General features: G+C 39.2%; 1 protein-coding gene across 16 annotated transcripts in view; it reads right to left on the bottom strand.

Moving 5' to 3' along the window:
* DST (dystonin) overlaps window positions 1-21405 on the bottom strand; it is a 307062-nt gene that overhangs the window by 55105 nt on the left and 230552 nt on the right. For 15 of the 16 annotated variants that reach the window (XM_069805989.1, XM_069805986.1, XM_069806003.1 and 12 more), the window contains 10 exons: window positions 12974-13135; window positions 11673-11843; window positions 10241-10407; window positions 7872-8031; window positions 7293-7619; window positions 7033-7117; window positions 5649-5890; window positions 4426-4632; window positions 568-687; window positions 289-396 (listed from right to left, as the gene is read on the bottom strand). In XM_069805989.1, the coding sequence (XP_069662090.1) occupies window positions 289-396; window positions 568-687; window positions 4426-4632; window positions 5649-5890; window positions 7033-7117; window positions 7293-7619; window positions 7872-8031; window positions 10241-10407; window positions 11673-11843; window positions 12974-13135 (1749 nt within the window). The remainder of the gene's footprint in view (window positions 1-288; window positions 397-567; window positions 688-4425; window positions 4633-5648; window positions 5891-7032; window positions 7118-7292; window positions 7620-7871; window positions 8032-10240; window positions 10408-11672; window positions 11844-12973; window positions 13136-21405) is intronic. The other variant, XM_069806000.1, reaches the window with a different exon arrangement.

Below are 21405 nucleotides of genomic sequence, written 5' to 3' on the forward strand. Positions count from 1 at the left end.
ACTCAACCATCTGTTGGCTAAAATACTATTTACCATGGATAAAGATGATAAATGGGGCTCCAAATTAGTGTCGGGCAATGAAACAAGTACAGTGTTTGCTCTTTGAACGTCCTGAAGGAAGGAGAGTTATACGCAACAGCATTTCTTCTAGTATTACAATCCTCTGACTAGAAGTGGCTGTAATTAATGCTTTTTCATTATTTATTTAAAAGAAGACACTATAGGAATCCTTCTACTTATATATTGTCTGCATATCTACTGCTGTAGCTGCAATTTAAGGAACTTTACCTTCATGGTCTCTTTCTCTTCTTCGGTGCATGTGTTCATAATCTTATCCCCAGATTTAACAAGTTCATCTATAGTATCTTTGTGCCTCAAAATCTCCATGGTAAAAGCCTTGAAACACAATAAAAATTGGTCAGCAAAAAAACCCAGAGTACATGGAGCAAAAACTATTTTTGAAGTGCATTATGATGGACTGAAAATTAAATCATGCCAGTACATTTTCCAAATGGAGAGTGTGCCGGCCAATAATTAACATGACAGTTGGAAATGCATTTCTTTTACCTTTTGAACTTGTAGCTGAGCTGTGGTCTGGTCTTGCTCAAGCCTAATATCACCTAGAGACATCAGTTTCTTTTCTGTTTCTGCAATCCAGGCAAATTCAGCATCAGCTGCCTGATCAAACTAAATGAGGGAGACATGAATTAGTTCAGCGGTTCTATAGACATGAAATTAGAATGACTGTTTGAAAAATTTTAAAGAAGATTAAGAAGCATACTTTTGAATTGTTAGAAAGATAGTGGCTCACTTTCCGTATAAGGTTTTTATATAAATGAAATGCAAAGCCCAAAATGGTTCTGAGGGATTGTAATACAAGCAGATTAATTCACAAGCGTGACAAAGCAACAGAAGCAAATACATTTTTCCAAAGCCTACAGCTCTCTAACAGACGTAAGAAAATAAAGTGTTATAAGTCCAGAATTTTAACTAGACTGTTTATTTTCATTTTATTCTACTTTCATGTCTCTTCCATCTCTATGTTTATTATTACTGCTAGTGTTGCAATTATCCTAAGAAATAGTTGTTTGATGTTATCCTTTTAAGATTAAGAGCTGCTTTGGTATTAAATGACAAAGGCAAACCAATCACAATTCAACTAAATCAGTGGAAAAACCTCACTGAATTCAGAGAAGACAGGATTTCATCCGAAACTAGACCTTGGATTAAATGCAAAAATTCTCTGGGGCATTTGGGTGCAGCCAATCCTTTTCCTAAAAGATTAACTTTTGACTACCATTAGTCAACACTTAAATGTTTCAGAAATTACCTCAAAGCACTAAAGTAATGAGAGTATTTAAAGGATCTATTTCCTACTACTTTGTGAAGGAGACCATGAGATCCTGAAAAGAAGTACATGGGGATCTAATGTAAGACCAAATTTAAAAAAGAAGTCATGCATTCCCTCTTCAGCTCAAGCTTATAGGCATGTATCTTAGCACACACACACTGCAGTACTCAGAACATGGGCAGCTTTGAGCTTGAGCCACAGAGAATATTAGATGGGATGATCAGATGCACAAAATGGTCACCATAAAAACTACTAAGAACTTATTTATTTAAAACTCTGACCTCCACTGCAAGCAGCTGAACATTAATATGGCTCTGAGTTATTGTGGAAGTCTATCAGGACATTTTAGGTCAGAACCTCCTACTTGTGTTGTTGATACCCACACTTTCCTCAGAAGTCTCTTTCGGACCACTCTCAGTCCCTCATCTTTTAAATCTGCTGGTCTGTGCCTTTGTGCTTGTAGACCATGACAGCCCTGCTCCTGTAACGTAGCTAGAGTTCAGTTTAGCCACACTACATGAGTCTTGTCTTAGTGCTTAATCATGAGTCACACAAAAACAAAAGAAGCAGTTCTGAGATTTCATTCTTAGTCAAACTTTTTCAGCCTTTATATCTGTTACATGAAAAAGAGCATAAACATTCTTTTTCACTATATATCATTTCTCATTTAGAGTAAGAGAAAGTAAGTTTTGTCCTAAATATTGTGACTTCCTAATAGAAAGGTATGTTCTGAAACAATCGGTACTGTAAAACATTAGCATGAAGCACATGCACCAGTGGTAGTTAAACCCTGGCTTTAGAAACTGCAGTTCACAACCAAGCTCTTCAGAAGCCCATCTATTTATGATCCAAATGAAGGAAATTAAGCAGGTGATTTCAACTGTGTTAGATGTACAAATTAACTGAAATGTGACTTCCTGATACCAAATAACCATGGGTATGTATGTAATATTGAGCAAATATTTAATGGAAATAACAAAATCAAGGCATGGCAGTGAAACTTCTAGGTTACACAGCATCAAGGAAGGACAGGATTCTAAACTCTGTTTGCTGAGGGTATAGGATTTCCAATTTGTGATGCTCAAATATAACATTAAGAAATAAAAAGCACAAAGTGGTACTCTCTGTATCCAGAATTTGAAGGATTTTCTTCTCATTGAGCATGACAGTTATTTATTGAGCCCTGAACTTCACTTGAGTCACTATAAAATCATCTATTTCATCCCCACCTAGTTTAACCAAGCATAGTTCATTGTGGTACTTTTTCTTGTAACCAGGAATGACTGACTTCCAAATATGATGACATTGTGATTTGCTCTGTGAATGCTTTCTAAAGCACTCTCTGTGGCTACTTTAGAGTGAAGAACAAGTAAGCCAAAAGTAGAATCTGACCTTCTGTTTCTATGTAGCACTCCTTCACTAGGGTAAGACACCAACCAATGCCTTCAGTATTGAGAAATGAAGATTAAAACATGTAGCTAAATTTATCTCTAGGATAATTCTATCCATGTGGGACCACTTTGCCCAAGTAGTTAAAAACCAGAACATTGCATTAGTTTATTGAGCCGTCCAGCTTCCATTCACAAATGAAACAATATGCTTACCCGTTCATACCGCTTACTGCATTTCTCACCTTGGCCCAGTAACATCTAGCACGAACCCCATCAAACCATCATGTTCTTAGTGGCTTTGTCCTCTACCCAAAACCTTTTAACAGTACAGGCACTTGAACTAGTTGCCACAGGGCAAGCTTACAGAGCACTAGCGTCTCCAAAAATATTTTTTATTTTGCATGGTTCTTCTCTGACCTAAATGGAAAGTAGCTTATCCTTCACTGGAAGTGTGTTACACCACTTGATATTTATCATAGAATATAGTGTAGAGGTGTGTATCGTGGTGATGTGAATTGGGCTGAAGTGGAGGTTAGGGGTATGCAGGACTCATGTGCAACATGCCGTTGCAACATAGGCTAGTGGAGCAGCAGCTCTGGACCTTTCATGCCTGGACCTGAATCTGCTGAACTTGTGCTACAGGACACAACATACTCACAGAATTCAGAAAAGTTGCAGAGCCAACAAATACTCTCCTATCTCACCTTATCACTCACTAAAAAAAAAAAAAAAATCACCCTTCATTTTTGAGTATTTGGTTAATGAGACAAGGTAATATTCATAGCAAACCCCTTAAAAAGAAACATGACGTTATTTTTAACCTCAGTTACAAGGAGGTCTGAGTTACTTGTCAGCCTCTTTTAGTTGGCTTGGAGCAAACTTTGAATATATCACACATGCTTTCTCGTCCTGTTACAACTGTTTATGGGAACTATTAGCAGAAACAGAAATCTCCACCAATATTTTTATGCCTGAACTGTAGGCAGACACTGGAAAATTATGTTTCCCCGATGTATTTATAAGCAAGCTTAAATATGGGACTATTTAGTGATGAAATCAGAGTGCCAGTTCTCAAAGTGTATGCATATATATATATACACACACACACCTCTGTGCACGTATAGAAACCTCCACATATTAAATAACTCAAGTTTTGAGCCCCAAGAAGAAAAGCATTGTGGATATGAATAAAAGCAATTGTTATTTAAATCCTCCACTACAGCTTGAACAAGATGATCCAGCTTTTAATTGTGTAAAGTACAGAGGAGCTAGACAATCAGCTGATGCTAAAAGGTGTGGCAACTCTAGTGATTTCAGTGTTGCATCCAGTAAAATTGGCTGGGGATCTGGACCATATTTTACTTAACACAACATGACCTGCAAAAGACATGGGCCATTCGAGTTCTTACTTAACCAAACTCCCATTTAAGGAGCCACAGGTTAGTCACAACAATTTTAGCTAGAAGACTGATGTTTGTGTCAACAAAAAGGCAGACAACTACAACACTGTACAGATTAGCTGAGTTCTGGGATTCATATCTTAATAGTGGAGTCCCATTGCATTCAAAATGGGCCTTTTGTGGATCAAGCACAACAAACTCTTGGCAACACTGTTAAAGGACTTCTTATGCTCAGGTACGTGTGGCCAGCAACTCTTACGGCCCAAAGAACAGTTTTCAGTACCTGCTGGGATCTCAGGATGGCAGCATCAATCTCATCCACCTTCTGAGAGATTGTGTCACTCACTAATCTGTAACGCTCGTTGTCCTCCGTTATCATCTTGTCAAGCCCCTCTCTGGCCCTCCACGGCACCAGCTCCAGGAAGGCACTGCCAATTTCATTCAGAGTGTCCAGTAAGCCTTTGTTGTTCTTTGCTTCCTTTTTCAGCTCCTGAAAAAGGCCATTTGAAGTAAACATGCCAGCATATGAGCTGAACACACACAGCTTGGAAGTTTTTTAATTCTTTCAACTACTCTATGAGTCGAGAACTGAAATGTTTCCCATGCAAACCAAAGGGATAAATTAGCACACTTATTTTCAACTCAGTTGTATTAGCTTTTTGATACTGTAAACTGTTTGACAGTAAAGTGGGTGATTCTCAAATTTTCTACAGAATATATCTTAAATATATTTCTTCAGTCAGTATGACAGTCTGAAATTCTTTGTAATTTTGTAAGAGTTGTTAGTACTTAATGAAGCAACCAAAGAAAATAAAACTAACGGATATTCTTTGCAACCTGCAACTCCATAAGGAACTAAATCACCAGCAAGTGAAATCAGGCATGCAGTAAAGCAAAATATGATGAATTCAAGTGATTTATTAAATGAGCAAAGACTGGATTAAATTCCAATCAAATCATCACACAATGCTTCAGGAATGAGTTTTTACCTGTACAGAAGCCCCCACTGCTGTTTCATTTCTTTTTATATATATATAAGAAATTTAACAGAAAGATATTTTTTTTTAGCTTCTCCCGAACCCCACCATCCAGTTTATACTACAATTTTTCTTTTGAAATAAATATTGTTAAACAAGATTAGTAATATATATATATATTTAAATGCTGACTCTTTATACTTTAGTTGTGACATGGATAAAATCCTCTAAAGAACCAAAATAACTTTGTTTGACAACTGAAGAGTTTTCCCAGGATTAGGTAGCTGCTTGCATAAAAAGGAAATGTTGTGCTTCTCTTGTGCTAAAAATAAACCTCAGCCCAGTTTCATAAGTGATTATAACAGATGACTCTGGAAAGTGAGTTTGATTCTTAAATACTGTTACATTTAGTCAAATGATCTGATGCCAAAATTAGTTATTCAAAAAGCAACTTCATGCCAAACATAAGTTAACACAAAACCTAGCTGAATCACACAGCAATAAATAATTCACAGGTTCTAAAACCTACTTTTTGTCTTTCTTGTACTTGGCTTAATTCTTCGCCCTTTGGTATTTGAGTTTCATATGAGAGTAACTCCACCTCCACTTTGTCAAGCCATTTGCAAAGCTCCTCGTGAGTTGAGTGAAGTTGACCTGCAAGCTGCAGAGCCTGCTCTAAGGTCTTGGATACATCAGAACTCAATTTTGTAATGTCTTTGTATCTCGCTTTAATGCCTTCCAGTTTATCTTGAATTATTACAACTTCATCACCTAAAATATCAGAGGGATGTTATTTCCTGTGATCACAAATATTTAAAAGCAAAAAAACCCACCCCAAACCCAAATCCCAAACCCCACCTATTGCAGAAATCTCAGTATTTAATATATAAAATAACCCAAACAAGATGACAAGGTCAATCCTCAACCATTGTAAATTATCCTACTGTCACTAAAATCCACAGAGCTATGAAGTTTACCTCAGCTCAGGATCTGTCCTTCTGTCTTTTTTCTGCTTAACTAAACTGTTAGAAAGTAAGGACTTAGATGCAATACTTAACACAAATGTTCTAAAAAAACAATCCACCCTTAAATTCACAATTCTTCTTATAAAGGCCAAAAAAAATTATAAAATTTTAAGTGTTATTTAAAATGTGAAGGAAAAAAAAAATCAACAAAATACTAATTAGATTTTCAATTACAGTAATATTTGACATCACTGTACACCCTTATTACTATCCATTTGAAACAGAACTCAAAAGGCTAAATTAAAAACAAGGTACTGAAATTTATTACTGTATATTCAGATTTCATTAGAGACTATACATAATGCCTAAGTTTGGAACAGAAAGAATAGCCCCCCACCCCCAACCATATGTGTGTCTTAGAGAGTTCAAGAACTTCATAAGTACTGGAAAATCCAGACAGATGTTGATCTACAGAACAGACACATTATGTAAAACTGTAATGCAACTTTTCCCACAGTATTAGCTCCAGTGGACGAAGCTTTCCTCTTGCAGTAAAAGGTAGTCTAGTATCTTGTTCATCTGTGGATGCCTGCAGGGAATTGACTGCATCCACTGCCAAAAAGCCCTCCAATTATGAGTAATGTCCATAACTTGCTATTAGGAATGGAATGGAGGTTCACTAAAATAATGATCTATTAAAAAAAAAAATCAAGGATTCAAGGGCCAAATTCTCTACAGGCAAAAAAAGGACTTTTGCTCACTTACGTTAATAGTAAAATTGGCCTCAAAGCATAACCTACCTTGACCTCAAACCTTTATTAAAATGAACAACTACAACTGCTTTAACCAGCAAATATGGACTAACAAGTTCCACTTCAATTTTCTGATAAGCACTTACAAGTACAAGAAAAAAAGCCTGATGAATCATAGTTTTATATAAGCTCTCACCTGTTGTTTGCTTGAGAAGCTCTAAGCCATTTTGTATAGCCAAATCAACATTTTGTTTCCTAAGAAGAATCTCCTCCTGAAGATCCTAGGAGAAAAGGCCATTTGTGTTAGCACAGACATCACAAATTATATTATTTTTGTCTGGAATAAGCATATTGCCATTTTAAACAAAATATATTAATGAAAAAATAAATGAAGTATGGAAATATAAATCAAATTTAAAAATGAATTAAATAATAAATGAACAGAAATCAAAATACCAGTAGTTCAGAGTGCTGTTTCTCAAGCAATTCTGTGTTGCAATCTTGGACTGACAATTTGCTCAGTTTATCATGGATTTCATTCAGCCAGTTCATCAATTCAACTTCATCCTCCCCAAAAATCTGAGCATTGCTGTAAGCTTGCTGAAGAAGTTCAGACCTGCTGTTGCTCTTCTCTTGAATCTCAATGTATCGGGCCTGAGAAGAATCTAGCTTTTCCTGCACCATATCTTTATCTTCCCTGGAGCTCATAGTCTTTAGAGACTGACCAGTGCTAATGGCCTGAAGTAAACTCTTATTGTGAACTAGGACATCATCTTCTAGGGCCTATATTTTTTTAAATAATGAAGAATAATGGAAAAGAAAATCAGAAAAACATAAGAGTAATGTAAGTGGAACTCAATAAAAACTGAACGAAAAAGGACATATTGCCAACGTAAATACATAAAACTCAAATTACAGAAAAAAAATTCACTATGGTAAAACATAGGTATACCGCAACACCTTTGCCAGTTGTGTTGTAGTTTATAGAACCATCTAAAAAGAATTACACAAGCAAGTGTGTGGTTTGTATCTTACTTTATGCTGAGAAATTTGCTGCTCCAGTTTGGAGGCCTGCGTTCCAATGGGTTCTGCATTTGCAAGCCTCTTCTCTGTGGTGGTCAGCCACTCCACCAGCGGCTCCAGAGCTTCATGGAACTGCTGTGCTACCACCAAGATGCCTTCCAACTGACGGTTCCTATCAACATGCCAAGAGAAAGGTTATTTTTTTTGATGAAGTAAGTGTGAAATAGGTTAAAAGAAAAAAAAAAAAGCCCCTTGAATCCTTTGCAAAGAAAAAGAAATAGTTGTCTTATTGTAGGAACCAGTCACCACATGAAATAGAAATATATCCATGATACTCAATGAAAACCAAGGTAAAGTAAAAATAAAATAAAATAAAAAACCCCAAACAACTCCGATGCTGTTTGAAACTCTTTTAGCTAATATGCAAGTTTTGCAAATAAAAAGAATATAACTTCATTCATATAATTTTTGCTAAAAATAATCTAGCACTCAATTCAGCAAAACATTGTTTTATACCCAATTAGGATAGTTCCCAAGTTTCTAGCTGTCTTTAAGCATGAAGTTACATTCCCTTGACTATTATACATGTTTTAAAATTAGGCAAGGGCCTTACTGAACCAGAACATGTTGTCATGCTTCCTCAGCATTGTAAAATATCTTTAAACATTTGTTCAATGATGTGAACATAACTATTTGGCTCTACTTTTGCTTCTCTTGTTCTGGATAAAAGCTCTCAATGAAGTTAGTGAGACAATGTTAATAAAGCACAGAGACTTGACTTCCAAAATAAAAAAAGCAGTATCTAAAACATTTCTGTTTCAGATTATTACACTTCAGAGAAGGCTCTTGATTACAGGAAGAGTATTCTCTACAGCCACTGTTGAACAAATTTCATTCAAGCAGACTTTTAAGAGAGATTTGCCCTACATGAAAAACATCACAATATTGTCTTTCAAGCAAGGATCTCATTCCAGATAAAAGCTATGTTCATACATGCATCCCAAGGCTTATAAACAAGGCAGACTTGACACACTTAGCCACAGAACACTCAGTGAAGTACTCCACACAGTTTTCAAAATCACCCTTAAATCTCCTCTTCATTTCTAGAGACTGTCCAAAGAAAAATGGAGACAAGCTTGCAGCTAGCGGATGGCTTAGAAAAAGTTGCAATTTGATTTTTAATTAAATATCACCAGACTGGGAGAATAATATTAAATTAAACATGACATTAACATTTACGCAGCTAATGAGTCAGATTCCTTCAATTAAAAAAAAAAAAGGAAATAATGGTCTTTTAGTGGTTGACTCTGCTAATTAAATAATCATATTATTAGTATGAGGTAACAAAAGAGGTTTAGAGTAAAGAAACTAAAGAGAGGCTACCAGAGGGAGTAGGAGACAACAGAGATGAGTTCAATGCTACTCTAATCACCCAAATCCCAACACATCCCTTTGTTCTTCACTGTAAGGCTTCACTGTTCACTTAAATTCCTTTTCTTCAACTTTCCAAGTCCTTTCTTGTTGTCAATTATATGTCTTTTTCAGGCCACCACTTATGCACACTCTTCTCTCTACTGTGAACAAGGCTGTCCTTTTTGAAATCTCCACCCAGAAAACACGTTCAGCAACCCTTTCAACACAGATTTCTTCAAAGACACTTTACAGTTCATAACTTTCCTGGTATTTTATATGTTGACAACAACTCATAAATCTAAGCGTGTGTATACACAGATACTGAGTGTATGAGGTTTTTTTTTAATTGGAACTTGAATTGGACTGCAATACCTTTAAGAGACAGTGTTTTTTTCTGTGTTGCTAGACTCTATCTACATACTTTGATGGTCCTTTTTCTTCTTGAGAACTAAGGGAGCTCAGCACATTGCATAAGTACATCAGCAACTGACAGCATGAGGATCTAAGTTTTAGAAACTAATTATATGGATGACACCAAACAGAAAAAGGGAAGAAAAGCTGAGTGGTCCCTCTCTGTAGCAGCATGTCTGGATTTTGAAGTTCCAAGGGAACATCATTATTACTTGTTACGTGCAAAATTTGCACTTGATTCTACGCAAAACAGGTTCTTGCATCAAGAAACCTGCATTCTAATGAACTAATAGATAGAATATTCAGAAGATACATATGCAGTTAATCCCAGCAGATTGTACCATCTTAGGCTAAACTGTTTTTAAAAGCTTTTGGTCCGTTCAAGTCGCTTCTCTCCACTTTTCCTTCAGAGGACCAATTATATCAACATCAAGACATAATAATGTAATAACAAGAATAATACTTAGATTAGAACTATAGAGTTCCACATGCTGCTTTGAATCATCTATCACATGCTATGTCTACACTTTTCAAATCCATGAAAGAATTTCAAATACCTTGTTTCAGCTTTACTGAGCAATGCACTCCATCGACTATCCAGGAAACTCAACTGTTTCAAGATTTTCACTCTATCAGCAGGTTCTGCTGACTCTGCAATTTTCTCCCCTTCACGCTTGATTACCTCAACGGTAGGCTTGCGGTCATCCAGCAACCTCTGGAGAAGCTACAAGAAAGCAATCAGGCACCAGGTTATTAAGAAACGTTGTAATAACACAAGTCTAAAACCAGAAGGAGCTAAGAGTTCTTGAAAGTGTGTTAAAGGAAAAAAAAGAAAAAGCAATGCCTATATTGTGATGAAAGCGTGAATAATGCTAATCAAAGAGACACCCCCCCCCCCCGCCCCACCCCTGCCACTCTTTTTAGTTTCTCGATTGTTTTGGTATGAACAGCACAGTTTCAGCAAGCCCAAATGCACGCCTTGGTTTCTATCGGGTAAAGATGTGTGGCAGGCCAAAGACTGAACATACAGAGGAAAAAGTTCTTTTTAGTACCATTGAGGGAAACAAGCTGTTTAGAGTATCCAATACATTTTATAGGAACATTTTTGACAAAGCTGCATGCCCTTCTAGATTTGACAACACAAAGATAATTCTGATATATATTAGAGATAGGAAAATAGATATAAAAAGCTGTTGTATAATAGGCTCATCACTTGTTTGAGATACAATCAAGTTCACTGATCTAGTCCAGTAAATTAATTTCTCCATGAAGACCCACCTCTGTCTAAAATCCTCCCTTCCTCCATTCTCTAGTTGCCCTTGGAAACATTAACATTTCATCTCTGCAGATACCCCAACATGACAACCCGTATTGACCATAACTTTATAATAAATCTCTGGGTGGCAGTGAGCCACACAGTCCAACTGCACGGACTGTATGTTTCATGAGATACATTATGGTCCCTTTTTCTATAACCATTATGAAAATTTGCAAAAGTTGACAACACTGACAACACTTCTACATTAGCACAGGCCAATTCCCAACAGCATTCCAACTAATTACCAACAACAATCAGATCACAATCAGGATCAAGAGCCAAGTATTTAAGTCCATAATCTGCAATACTACCTTGGAATTATTACAATGAAAATTTACCAGTTTTTATTTCCTACTTTGCAAATGGCCAGACACTGGATTTTATGCTTTCTCTTTTTCCAATGGACCTTTAACAATCCCTTCCAGATACTGTTAATAATTCTAACCAGAGCTCAGATAGCACAGCGTTACTCTGTCTTATATCCCAGAAGAAAAGCACTTCTCCCAACCCTGGACAGATTCTTGAGTATCGAACAGATGGCTGCTTTAAACACCTCAGCACACTTCAATGTAACATAAACACTTGAACAGATTTTATGCTTTGCCAAAGACTGGGAATTTATTCTCATTCATCCAGTGGAAGGAGAGGTATTCTGAACGCATTTCACCTACTTTCTGTTCTTGTATTTGGGCCTTCACAACTTTAAATTCAGCAGATGGTGGTTTCTGATTAGCCACAAGGTCTTCTGTATCAATGAGCCAGCTAAGCAGAGATTCAAGAGCATCCTGAAATCTCCCACAGTGAAGGAGGGCCTCCTGCAATTGCGCAGCACGCTGGGCAACCTGAAAAAAGTAGAGGATCAAACTGTACTCACCTTTTCTTTTTATTTCTGTGAAATAAGTAGCCAAAATCTGTAGGACATCTGGCAATATCACTAACAAATACTCTCATTTTCATAGCTATTCATAAAAGCACTATGGCACAATTTAGCATTGATGTCTTGGAGCTACAGACATCCAACAAAGAGGTTGACTCCCAGTAAATCAGACTGCTCTAGTAGTTTCTTACAACAGATACTCCTGTTTTATATAGCTACAGTATTATGAAGTATACTGACAGGATGCTTGTGTTTCAGATGGTCTTTATTTTCCTTACAGGAAGACCATGCCAGGAACCCAAAGTAGCCCCTTAATAAGGGGCAATAATCCCTTCAAAGGGAAAAAGAAATAGGAAAGGAGAATGCAAATAGGTGAACCACAGGTGCCTGTCGTTCTGCTGCATCACTCCTCCAAGAACACAGAGCAGAGCAAAATGAGCGCTGTTTCTACTTCTCACCCTTTCCATTTTCCAACACCAGCTACTGCTGGAAGAGGAGTCTTCAAAAGCGTAGAAAAACATCTACAGACAGTTTTCCAAAGCAGTAGCACCTTCCAACATCTCAAGCAATACAATCCTTAAGGTGCTACAAAGGAAACGTGCCACTAGTCACACAAAACTGAGATGTATCACTGCTCTGTGCACTGTGCAGGTACAACAGTGTATGTGAATGAATACAACAGAGTGAAAAAAAGTGTGAACAAAGACTGAGGAACTACTTGAAAGTGGCTGGCTACAAATGACATAGCTACCTTTCCCATGGATGTGTCACAACTCCAACCTCTTTGAGTGAGTTAACAAACTCACCTGCTCTGCTTAAGCAGGAAGCAACACATAGTCCTAGAGGAGTCTTTCCTGAATAAAAATCCAGGACAGACCTACAGAAAGCTTGACAAAACCTTATAAATGACAGTAATACCTCTGGCTACTAGCGATATAAATCTTATCCTCAGAATTACCAACAAAGTGATTGTGTAAAGTAATATAATTCACATTCTTAGGGAATATTTAATTTCCTGTATTTTGAAAGACATCAGCAAGCAAATAATCAAAAAGCAAAACACAACCAAAGCAGAATAGTATACAAAATAATAACCTTCTTATTAAGAGTCTTCCATCGTGTGTTGACATCTTCAAGGTCATGTTCAAGATTTTCTATGTTGGTACTTTTAGCAGCACTTTGAATAAGGCCTTGACCCAACCAATTTACCTCCTGTTGTTTTACTTGCAGGGGTTCAATTTCTTCTTTTTGAAATACCTGCAGGTGAAATCCCAGACACACATGAAACATTGTATCTTCTGACATAAATTACATTTGTGTTTACATCACAGTATGCAACAAAAAAATGGCTGAAAAATTGGTGTCTAGAAGAAAGGAAACCATTTCTCATCAGCACCTTCCTAAAAAAATTTTAAAAAATCTAAACAGAATAGACTCAATCTAAACAGTCTAAATGCAATATACCATAGAGGGAAAATGATCTACATTTCCACGAGTAGTTTTAGACAGGAAGGAAAGGGAGAGAGAGAGAAGGGGGGAAAGATGGGGGGGGGGGGGGGTGTAGGAAAAAAGAAAGAACTTCTAATAGAGGAAAAAATTCAAGACCAGAGAAACTTATCTCTCTGCTTAATTATCGATCTACAAAATCTACCAAGAAAACGGCCAAAAGGATTGTTAGGTTGTCCTCAAATAAACACACAGAGAGACAACTGGGCATTTTTTTCCAAATTAGGACAAAAGCAAAAGTTTTAAGTTAAAGAAGCAGTGAAGGAAAAGATATTTTAAGGTAGTTTTTAGGAGAACAGAATGGTAACAAGCGAGGAGAAGGCACTACAGATGCTGCTGAAACAGTATCCCAGTGGATGCCCGGGAGAATAGGTTTTCATTCAGAGGAATATTCTTGCAAATTGCCAGGGCTTTGACCGTACCCAAACAGCAGTTTGAGCAGTTTTCTGTTTGCTTTATTTTACTCTTTCAGGTATTTAAACTTTTTGAGAGCCAGATTATTAACATTAGCAACAGCAATGTAATCTCCATTTGTATTCAGCTCCATTAGGCTGCACTGACACCAGTGTCAATGAGATCAGAAAATGGCCTGAAGACCCTGAATTAATTACACAGGCCAGTGAAAAATAACCAATGAATAAACAATGCTAAAGAATGCTCAACTTTTGACCCTAAATCCTTCTATTTCTATAGCAGCATTCAGTAACAGTTTTGGTGTACACTTAGTGCATTCAAAGCAACCTTTCTCAGTGTGCTGAAAAGCAGGGATCACTTTGAACACACCAGTGACTCTCCCCTTTTGCACCAAACACAGTCTAGCAAGTGATTGCTTTTAAAGCAGCAGACCTCAAGTGGCTGAGCACGCTTCCACCAGCTTGACAAGTCAATCTAGAAGCTAAAGCAACTACAAAAAACATGAGGGGTAAAATAAATTAAGCACCCCTAAGATTTTTGTTACTGCGGACAGAAAAACCTGAATACTGTAAGACTGTGGTTACATGAAAACTGAGAGTGTGCAACCAGCTGGCTGCTCCCAGAAAAAGGAAAACACTTGTGTTTTTCTTGACTGTAGGGTAGCGAGGAGGCAGAATAATATTTCCACACATAATCAGTAACAAATTCTTCTTTTATGTGCCATAAAGCCTCATCTTTTGAGAACAACATCCTACCACAGAGAGGACTGATGTCCATAATCTGCCCTTTAAAAACACACACATTCTTTGCGGAGAGAAGCTTAAAATAAATTACAATTATTGCTGAGGCCAAAGTTTACCAGAACAACTTAGCAACAAAGCTTGAAGTATCTCGGATTTCAACCAGAGTGGGAAGAAAAAAATTACAGACCCAACAAACACCCTTTCCTTATTACAAAGCTTCACTTCTTACTCTCTTACCTCATCCACCACTCGCAAAGCACTGCAAGATCCTGCACTTGTAAAATACTACCGTAATGTCAGATCTGCTTTCTGGCACGCAAATGCAAAAGGCAGCTTTCAGAAGAGGCGGCAAGCCTTTAATCTGCCTGCTGTGGAAACCACAACGATCTGATACTGTCACTTATACCTTGATGAGTAAGGCTGCTCAGGCTGAACACGTGCTGTAGCTGCCCTTGAATGGCATCGCCTGGAACCACACTCTGTACAAACACTGAGCACCAACACTGGTGCAGGATGAGGCGCTCCGCATCGGGTGTAACAGGCACCAGCTGGGCAATAAATAACCCTGCCCCACACAGCTGGAAGTCATCATCCCTCTCAGAATTTGCCTCCAATTCATTTTCTATGCTGACCATCTCACTTATTTTGGACACCCCATGTGTGCTGTGCAAATGATACTGATTACCACATCTGCTGAATTAATAAAAAATTTTACATTTTTGCAACAGCAACGAAACTTAAAGAAGGCTTTAAGCAAATATCTTTAAGGCTGCATTACAACTATTGCACAAATCTACGTGGGTTTGTTTAAATTACCTTGTTAGACAATAGGCCATTGCAGACTCTATCCAAGGTTTCTTGGATTCCAGTAGTCCAGATATTGCCTTTACTTCTCCCTGGGAAAGCTTTTGGACAGTTTACAGTACTATCTAATTCAAGCTGTTGAACAGAAAATGCCATTTCATTCGAGCCTGTACGTGCTATACTGGATTCCCCTGTATCAGATAAAATCTCATATTTTGCTACATCCAAGTCACGAGTATTTACAGCAACATTTGTGTAATAAACATCTACATGAGGAGGTTCATCATCCACATAATCCTCCTCTACTGTTGTGACTCTTGTTTTAATTTCTTCATGAACTTCATACGCATTTTCCACTTCATTTTTGTCGAGGGAAATACTTCTTCCATCACCTTGAAAAGAATCTTCATGTGACAGAGTTTTCTCTTTGAAACCCTGTAAGTGAGAGTATTTTCCCCCAATCTCTTCCTGATCAGTCTCACATGTCTGTGCATTGCTTTGTTTCACTTCTCCGGAGGGTAAAATGTCATGCAAAGCCAATCGGCAGATTTCTTTGACAGGGACACTACTGCTTGCAAGCAGTGGGGTTTGCTGCTCTCTGCAAATTGCTGGGAAATATGGTCTGAACTGACCTACTGCATGGATATCTTCTGCAGAAGATAAACTTTGTATTTGAGTTTGCTCCTCTGCTAACAGTGTATCTTGTTTTTCTTCCCTTTCTGTTGGAGGGCTACATAAACCAGAATCATCCTCTTCTGAGGTAAGAGAATTCGTACCCCATTTGCATTTGCCCAATCTAGCTGTATCTGAGATATCAGCAGTTTCGTTAAAGGAGCTTTCACTTTTATTTGTATAATCTGAAAAGTTGGGTGGAACAAACATTCTCCATGATCGCCTATGCTCCTTCTTTTCTGCGTGAGACTTCGCTTTGGGTAATCCAGCTGTCCGAATTATATCGCTGTTCAGTTTGAGAGCATCAAAGATCATTTTTTCATCTAACTTGTTAGCTTCACGGCTTCGGAGCTCAAAAACACTGGAAGAAGTAAGGGCACCATTGGAGCACAAAGTGCTGATGTCCAGTGTTCTGTGACTGTAGGGTAAGGTCCGGTCCGTGAAATGCCTTGAGGAGAGGCTGCCCTTGGAGCCCGAATCAATCTGTTCATTCAGCCGCACAGTATCATAGATGGACCTCTGGGGAACGTAGCAGTCCTCAATATTTAAATCTTCATCTTCTTCCCCTTTGCCAACACACGGAGGATTCTGACGTAGACAGTCTGGCCTGCTAAGAGGCTTCCCCATCCTGAAAGTATTTGCACAAGTATACCGCTATATCTCCTTTTTCATGGATACAGGGGAACCATTAAAAAAACACTAACACTCTGAAGAATTATAGTAAACTTGCCCTTAGCATCAGATGCATAGATACAAAATACATATCATAACTTATGAGGTGGCTGAGGTCATTCATAATCAGTGCATCAGTTTAAACGCAACTTTACCTGGATGTGAGGTGTCTCCTCCCTGTCCCCCCCCCACCCCCCGCAAATACAAAGTGCTTCAGTAAGAAAGTAACAGAAATCTTCCAATGTCACAGAAAAACAAAGCATAGCAAAACCCAGCAGTGGCTCAAATATTTCAAACACTCCATGGAAGGCTTCATTTATTTTTCCAGGTCAGAATCTGTATCTGAAATCTCCCGAATAAGCCTTCCAAATGAACAAGCGTTACAGAAGGCAGCACATTATCTTCTGTAGGTGACGGCTTAACTGCAATCCATTTAACTGGTTTGCAGAGTCCCATCTCCTTTATAAATAAAACATGGTGTGGCAGCTTAAAAACACAGAATCCACAGTGGCTGTGTACGGTCCAGACCAAGGCACGGAGAAAATCTTGGGGGGGGGGGGTGTGTTTAAATCCAGAACAGTAAGAATAATAAACCAGCCCTTTACTTTTTTGGCATTAGCTATAAATAACCTTGATCCGAAAGGCAGCTTATCCTCTTCTTGTATCAGGCTCTTCCGTGGTGCCTCCACGAGTCCCACAGGAAAACATCACTTTCTCGCAGCCAAGCCAACACGTCCTTCGAGCAGCCGGTACGAAAAACAAACGTTCTAGACCGATACTCCCAATACCATCCCGGAGAGCTGTTTAAGGCAAGTGCGACATGTCGCCCCGAAGGCACGGCAGGTTTATATTCGGCAGGTTCCGACCACAAGCTGCAGCTAGCGGGCCCGTCCTCGCTCTTTCCTCCTCATTTCTGAAGCGCAGCTGGGAAGGAGACGAGGGAGGGAAACCCCCCTCCCCTCAGCGACCGCCCGCCCGGCGAAGCAGTCCAGCTCTCCGGCTCGCCCCGCTCTCCCAGCGCCGAGCTACAAGAAACGCCCCGTTTCGCTCTGCCGGCAACATCTGCTACCGGCCCACCCGCTCCCGCAGCGCCGCTCTAGGGGCTTTCCCCCCCCCGCCGCCGCCTCCTCCTCCTCCTCCTTATCTCCTCAGTCGCCCGCGCCTTCACTTCTCCCTCATCGTTCTGCCATGCGCCGCAGGCAGGCGGCGGGCTGGGCGGCGGCGGCGGGAGGCCTCGCCGCCCGCCTGGCGGTGACATCACGCACGCCTCAGCCCGCTCGTTAGCGCTGGAGGAGCCGGCTGAGGCAGGAGGGAGGCGGCAGGCTGCTCCCTCAGCCGGGACTGCCCCCGACACAGAGGGCAAGGGCAGGGCGCTGAGGCAAGGAGGGCCGGCGGCAGGCCTGCTCCCTCAGCCGGGACTGCCCCCGACACAGAGGGCAAGGCAGGGCGCGGTTCGGTGAGGTGAGCCGACACCGCTCCGGCCGGCTCGCCTTCCTGAGAGAAATTGTGGTGACGCAGGCACTGCTTTTAACCACTGTCCGCACCCGAGCACCCCCGTCCGATAAAGCCGTCATTTAAACGGACACTTCCGCAAGAAAGTTACATTCACCTGTGTATTATTTAGGAAAAAAAAAAAGCCGCCAAACTCGTCTCAAGTGATTAGGTCTTGGAATAGTTACACATTACTCCATTTGACGCGCAAGGCGACCTGCCGTCCAGTCTTGATTCTCTTCAGTCCTGGCTCTGAGGCAACAGTTGAGGGTAGGGTTGTCTGCCAGGGCAACTGCTGCCCAAGGATCGTGGCAGCGCCAACCTCGCTCTCACCAAAGGAAACATTAAAATGTTGGAAAAAAGTATCTATATTTGGAAGACTTTTTTAATGGGACTTAGAGCGGCACAAGAACAGCCTAACAGGACAAAGAGTCAGGTTTTGGACATTTATGTCTTTTAAATACTGTTCAACACTTCGCACCTACGCTTCTAGCTCATCATCACGTAGCTGAAGGGCTGGGAGGCTCACAGGTCTCGCCAACAGTGCAGGAGAAGCTGTCATGACCAAGCTGCTCTGCTCCAGCAGAAACCATACCCGTAATGACCAGAGATCTGCGCTGCTTGTGTGACAGCAGCCATCAGTTATAGTGACAATTCAGACCTCAATTTAAGGACAGCATATGGCACTTAGTGCTAAAACTTAACACAGAGCATTAACTACAGTCAGCTGGAGCTTTCTGCAGCGAGCAAGAAATATGCAAGTAATACATGTATAGCAAGCAAGAAATTCTGTATGCAAGAAATACAAACACACTAAACACTTCTTGTTTATTGATTTACTTGATATACAGCCAGCTACATATCAAAATACTACAGTCATGCGAGGCAAATTCTACCTTCCTCCTCTCTGGTGAGCAGACATAACATTAAAATTATGCCAAGGAGATACTCACCTCTGGATTCTCTAGTTGAGAGTATAGACCATAATGGTAAAGATGAGCAAAGCATTTCTTGAGGTCCTGTCATCCGTGGTTATTCTCACCCAAAACACCCACAAACAGATCCTTACTGAATTCAAAGAGTGACGCATCATTTTATAGGGGAAGTATATGACTGAAATTGGTCTGTGTTTGTTCAACAGCAAAATGACTTCATTAACATTTTTAAAATATTTTACCATTTTTCACTATATCTACCGAAGACTTTCATATGACACATCAGTCACTTTCAAATGCAATACTTACAAAAAGTTTAAACAGTTGCTTATTTTACCTTTGCTTTTCAACACAGACCCTAACTGTTGTAAATCCCAAGGAAGGTTAGTATCTTATTCCAGGGTTTGTAAACCAGTGCGTGGGAAATGTAACACTTTTAGTTTCTTATCGAGCATAAAGAGAAACCTCTGATTATTCTTTCAACATTATCTGCCTTCAAAATGAAAATCAGAGGACAGACACCCTCTACACAACTAACAAAAGACGTGGAGATGTGGCACTTAAGGGACAGGTTTAGTGGTGCACTTGGCAGTACTAGGTTAACGGTTGGACTTGATGGTCTTTTCCAACCTAAACGATTCTATGATTCTATAACATAAGCCAATTAAAATCTTAGTTCAAGCTCATTGGCAGGAATACTTAGGCTAGGTAAAAATTCCCATAAAATCCAATTAGAAGGCAACCTCTAGCGACGACATCTAATTTTGTTCCAAAAATAAAAGCAAAAATCAAATGAACCATATCCTGATGAAAGCTGTAACAGTGCCATGTCATTTTTACTAAGAAGAATGCCTTTTAATGGCAGTACAAAGAATTGTGCAAAGGTTTCAAGAAGTAAAATAATCCAACTTCTGGTTTTTTTCTTTCTCTATTTTGGAGAGAAACTAGCTGCAAATACTCCTGCTACCGCAAACATCCTAGCACTGTGTGGCTACCCAAACTCAGGGCATTCGGTTCGGCCCTTTTGCACAATTCTTCTGTGTCTTGCTTTTGAAGAATGGCGGCAGACTCGATGTACCTCAACAGACCTAATTTACTGAAATTTCCTTTTAGTACAAATCTGCATTGCATACAGACTTTGGGGAAAAAAGAAGTCTAACAAGGCTGAGTTAATTAGTAATTAATTTTGTGTGTTTTGTATTAATTGAGGCAAATCTTCATTTGATTATACTCTTCCTGGAGCACGCACTTTGTGAAGTAAGAGTCATGGTTCTACTTTCAACTGAACTCCACTGGAGATTTTCATTTACAGAAAGCAAATTTTATATCTGCATTGTAAATAAATATAGTTTAACACTGAAAATAAGTACTGTCAATTTAACACTATATACTGACTGGATTACAAAGCTGGAATATAAATAAAACAAGTTTGTATATGTATAGGTATATTTTTATATATATATATATAAAAATAAAACTCAAAGCCTGTTTGTTTGTTTGTTTTAAATAACTATGCATTTTAATGTCATGCCAAGAAGATGCACAAAGCTCTAACTCTTTGTACATAACAATTGGGCAAACCACAAGAACCATTTCTGGTCCATTACACGAGATCCTTCCCTGAAGAGAGTGAAGATTTCACGTGAATAAATCTATCCACCAGAGAACAACTCTTTTGCTTTACTCTTGAGGAACAGAATTTGATTGTACTTGACCACAGAAACTTAAGTCATAAGGAGTTAGACTGTGGTTTTGTGGCCACAGCCACATTTTCAGGTTGTGTGTGTTTGCGTACGTGCAAATACACTGAGAGTAGAGAAAGATTTGTGGAAGCCAGTCTCCTTACAGTTTGCTGCCTCAGGTAAAACTGCCCTCTGGAAGGGTAAAAAGTATGAACAGGTACATTACCTACTGTAATTTTGCTGTGCCTCAGTGGCACTCACACTGAATATTAGGATAGTAATTGTTGATCCTGACCCTCCTGCTACCAGCATCCCTTTGCTGCCTACCACCCCCACCTTGTAAAATTTCACATTCTGGTCTTCCTATTTTCTTTCTGCAAAGGCTCCCCACTCTGCTTCTTTATTCCTGCATTTGCTTTTCACTTGTCTAAACAACTGCACCTTTTCATCATTTTTCACCTCCTGTTTAATGGCATTGTGTTTTCACTCGTAAGCAAAAGCATGGCCTAAAATAGTTGCTTTGAGCAAAGCACATTTCTAAGCTTATAAATATCTAATATAAACACAATTCTGGAGTAGGCTTCTGGATAGAATAAACATGCTGCTAT

This window comes from Haliaeetus albicilla, chromosome 18 (genome assembly GCF_947461875.1).
Source record: "Haliaeetus albicilla chromosome 18, bHalAlb1.1, whole genome shotgun sequence".
Lineage (NCBI taxonomy): Eukaryota > Metazoa > Chordata > Aves > Accipitriformes > Accipitridae > Haliaeetus > Haliaeetus albicilla.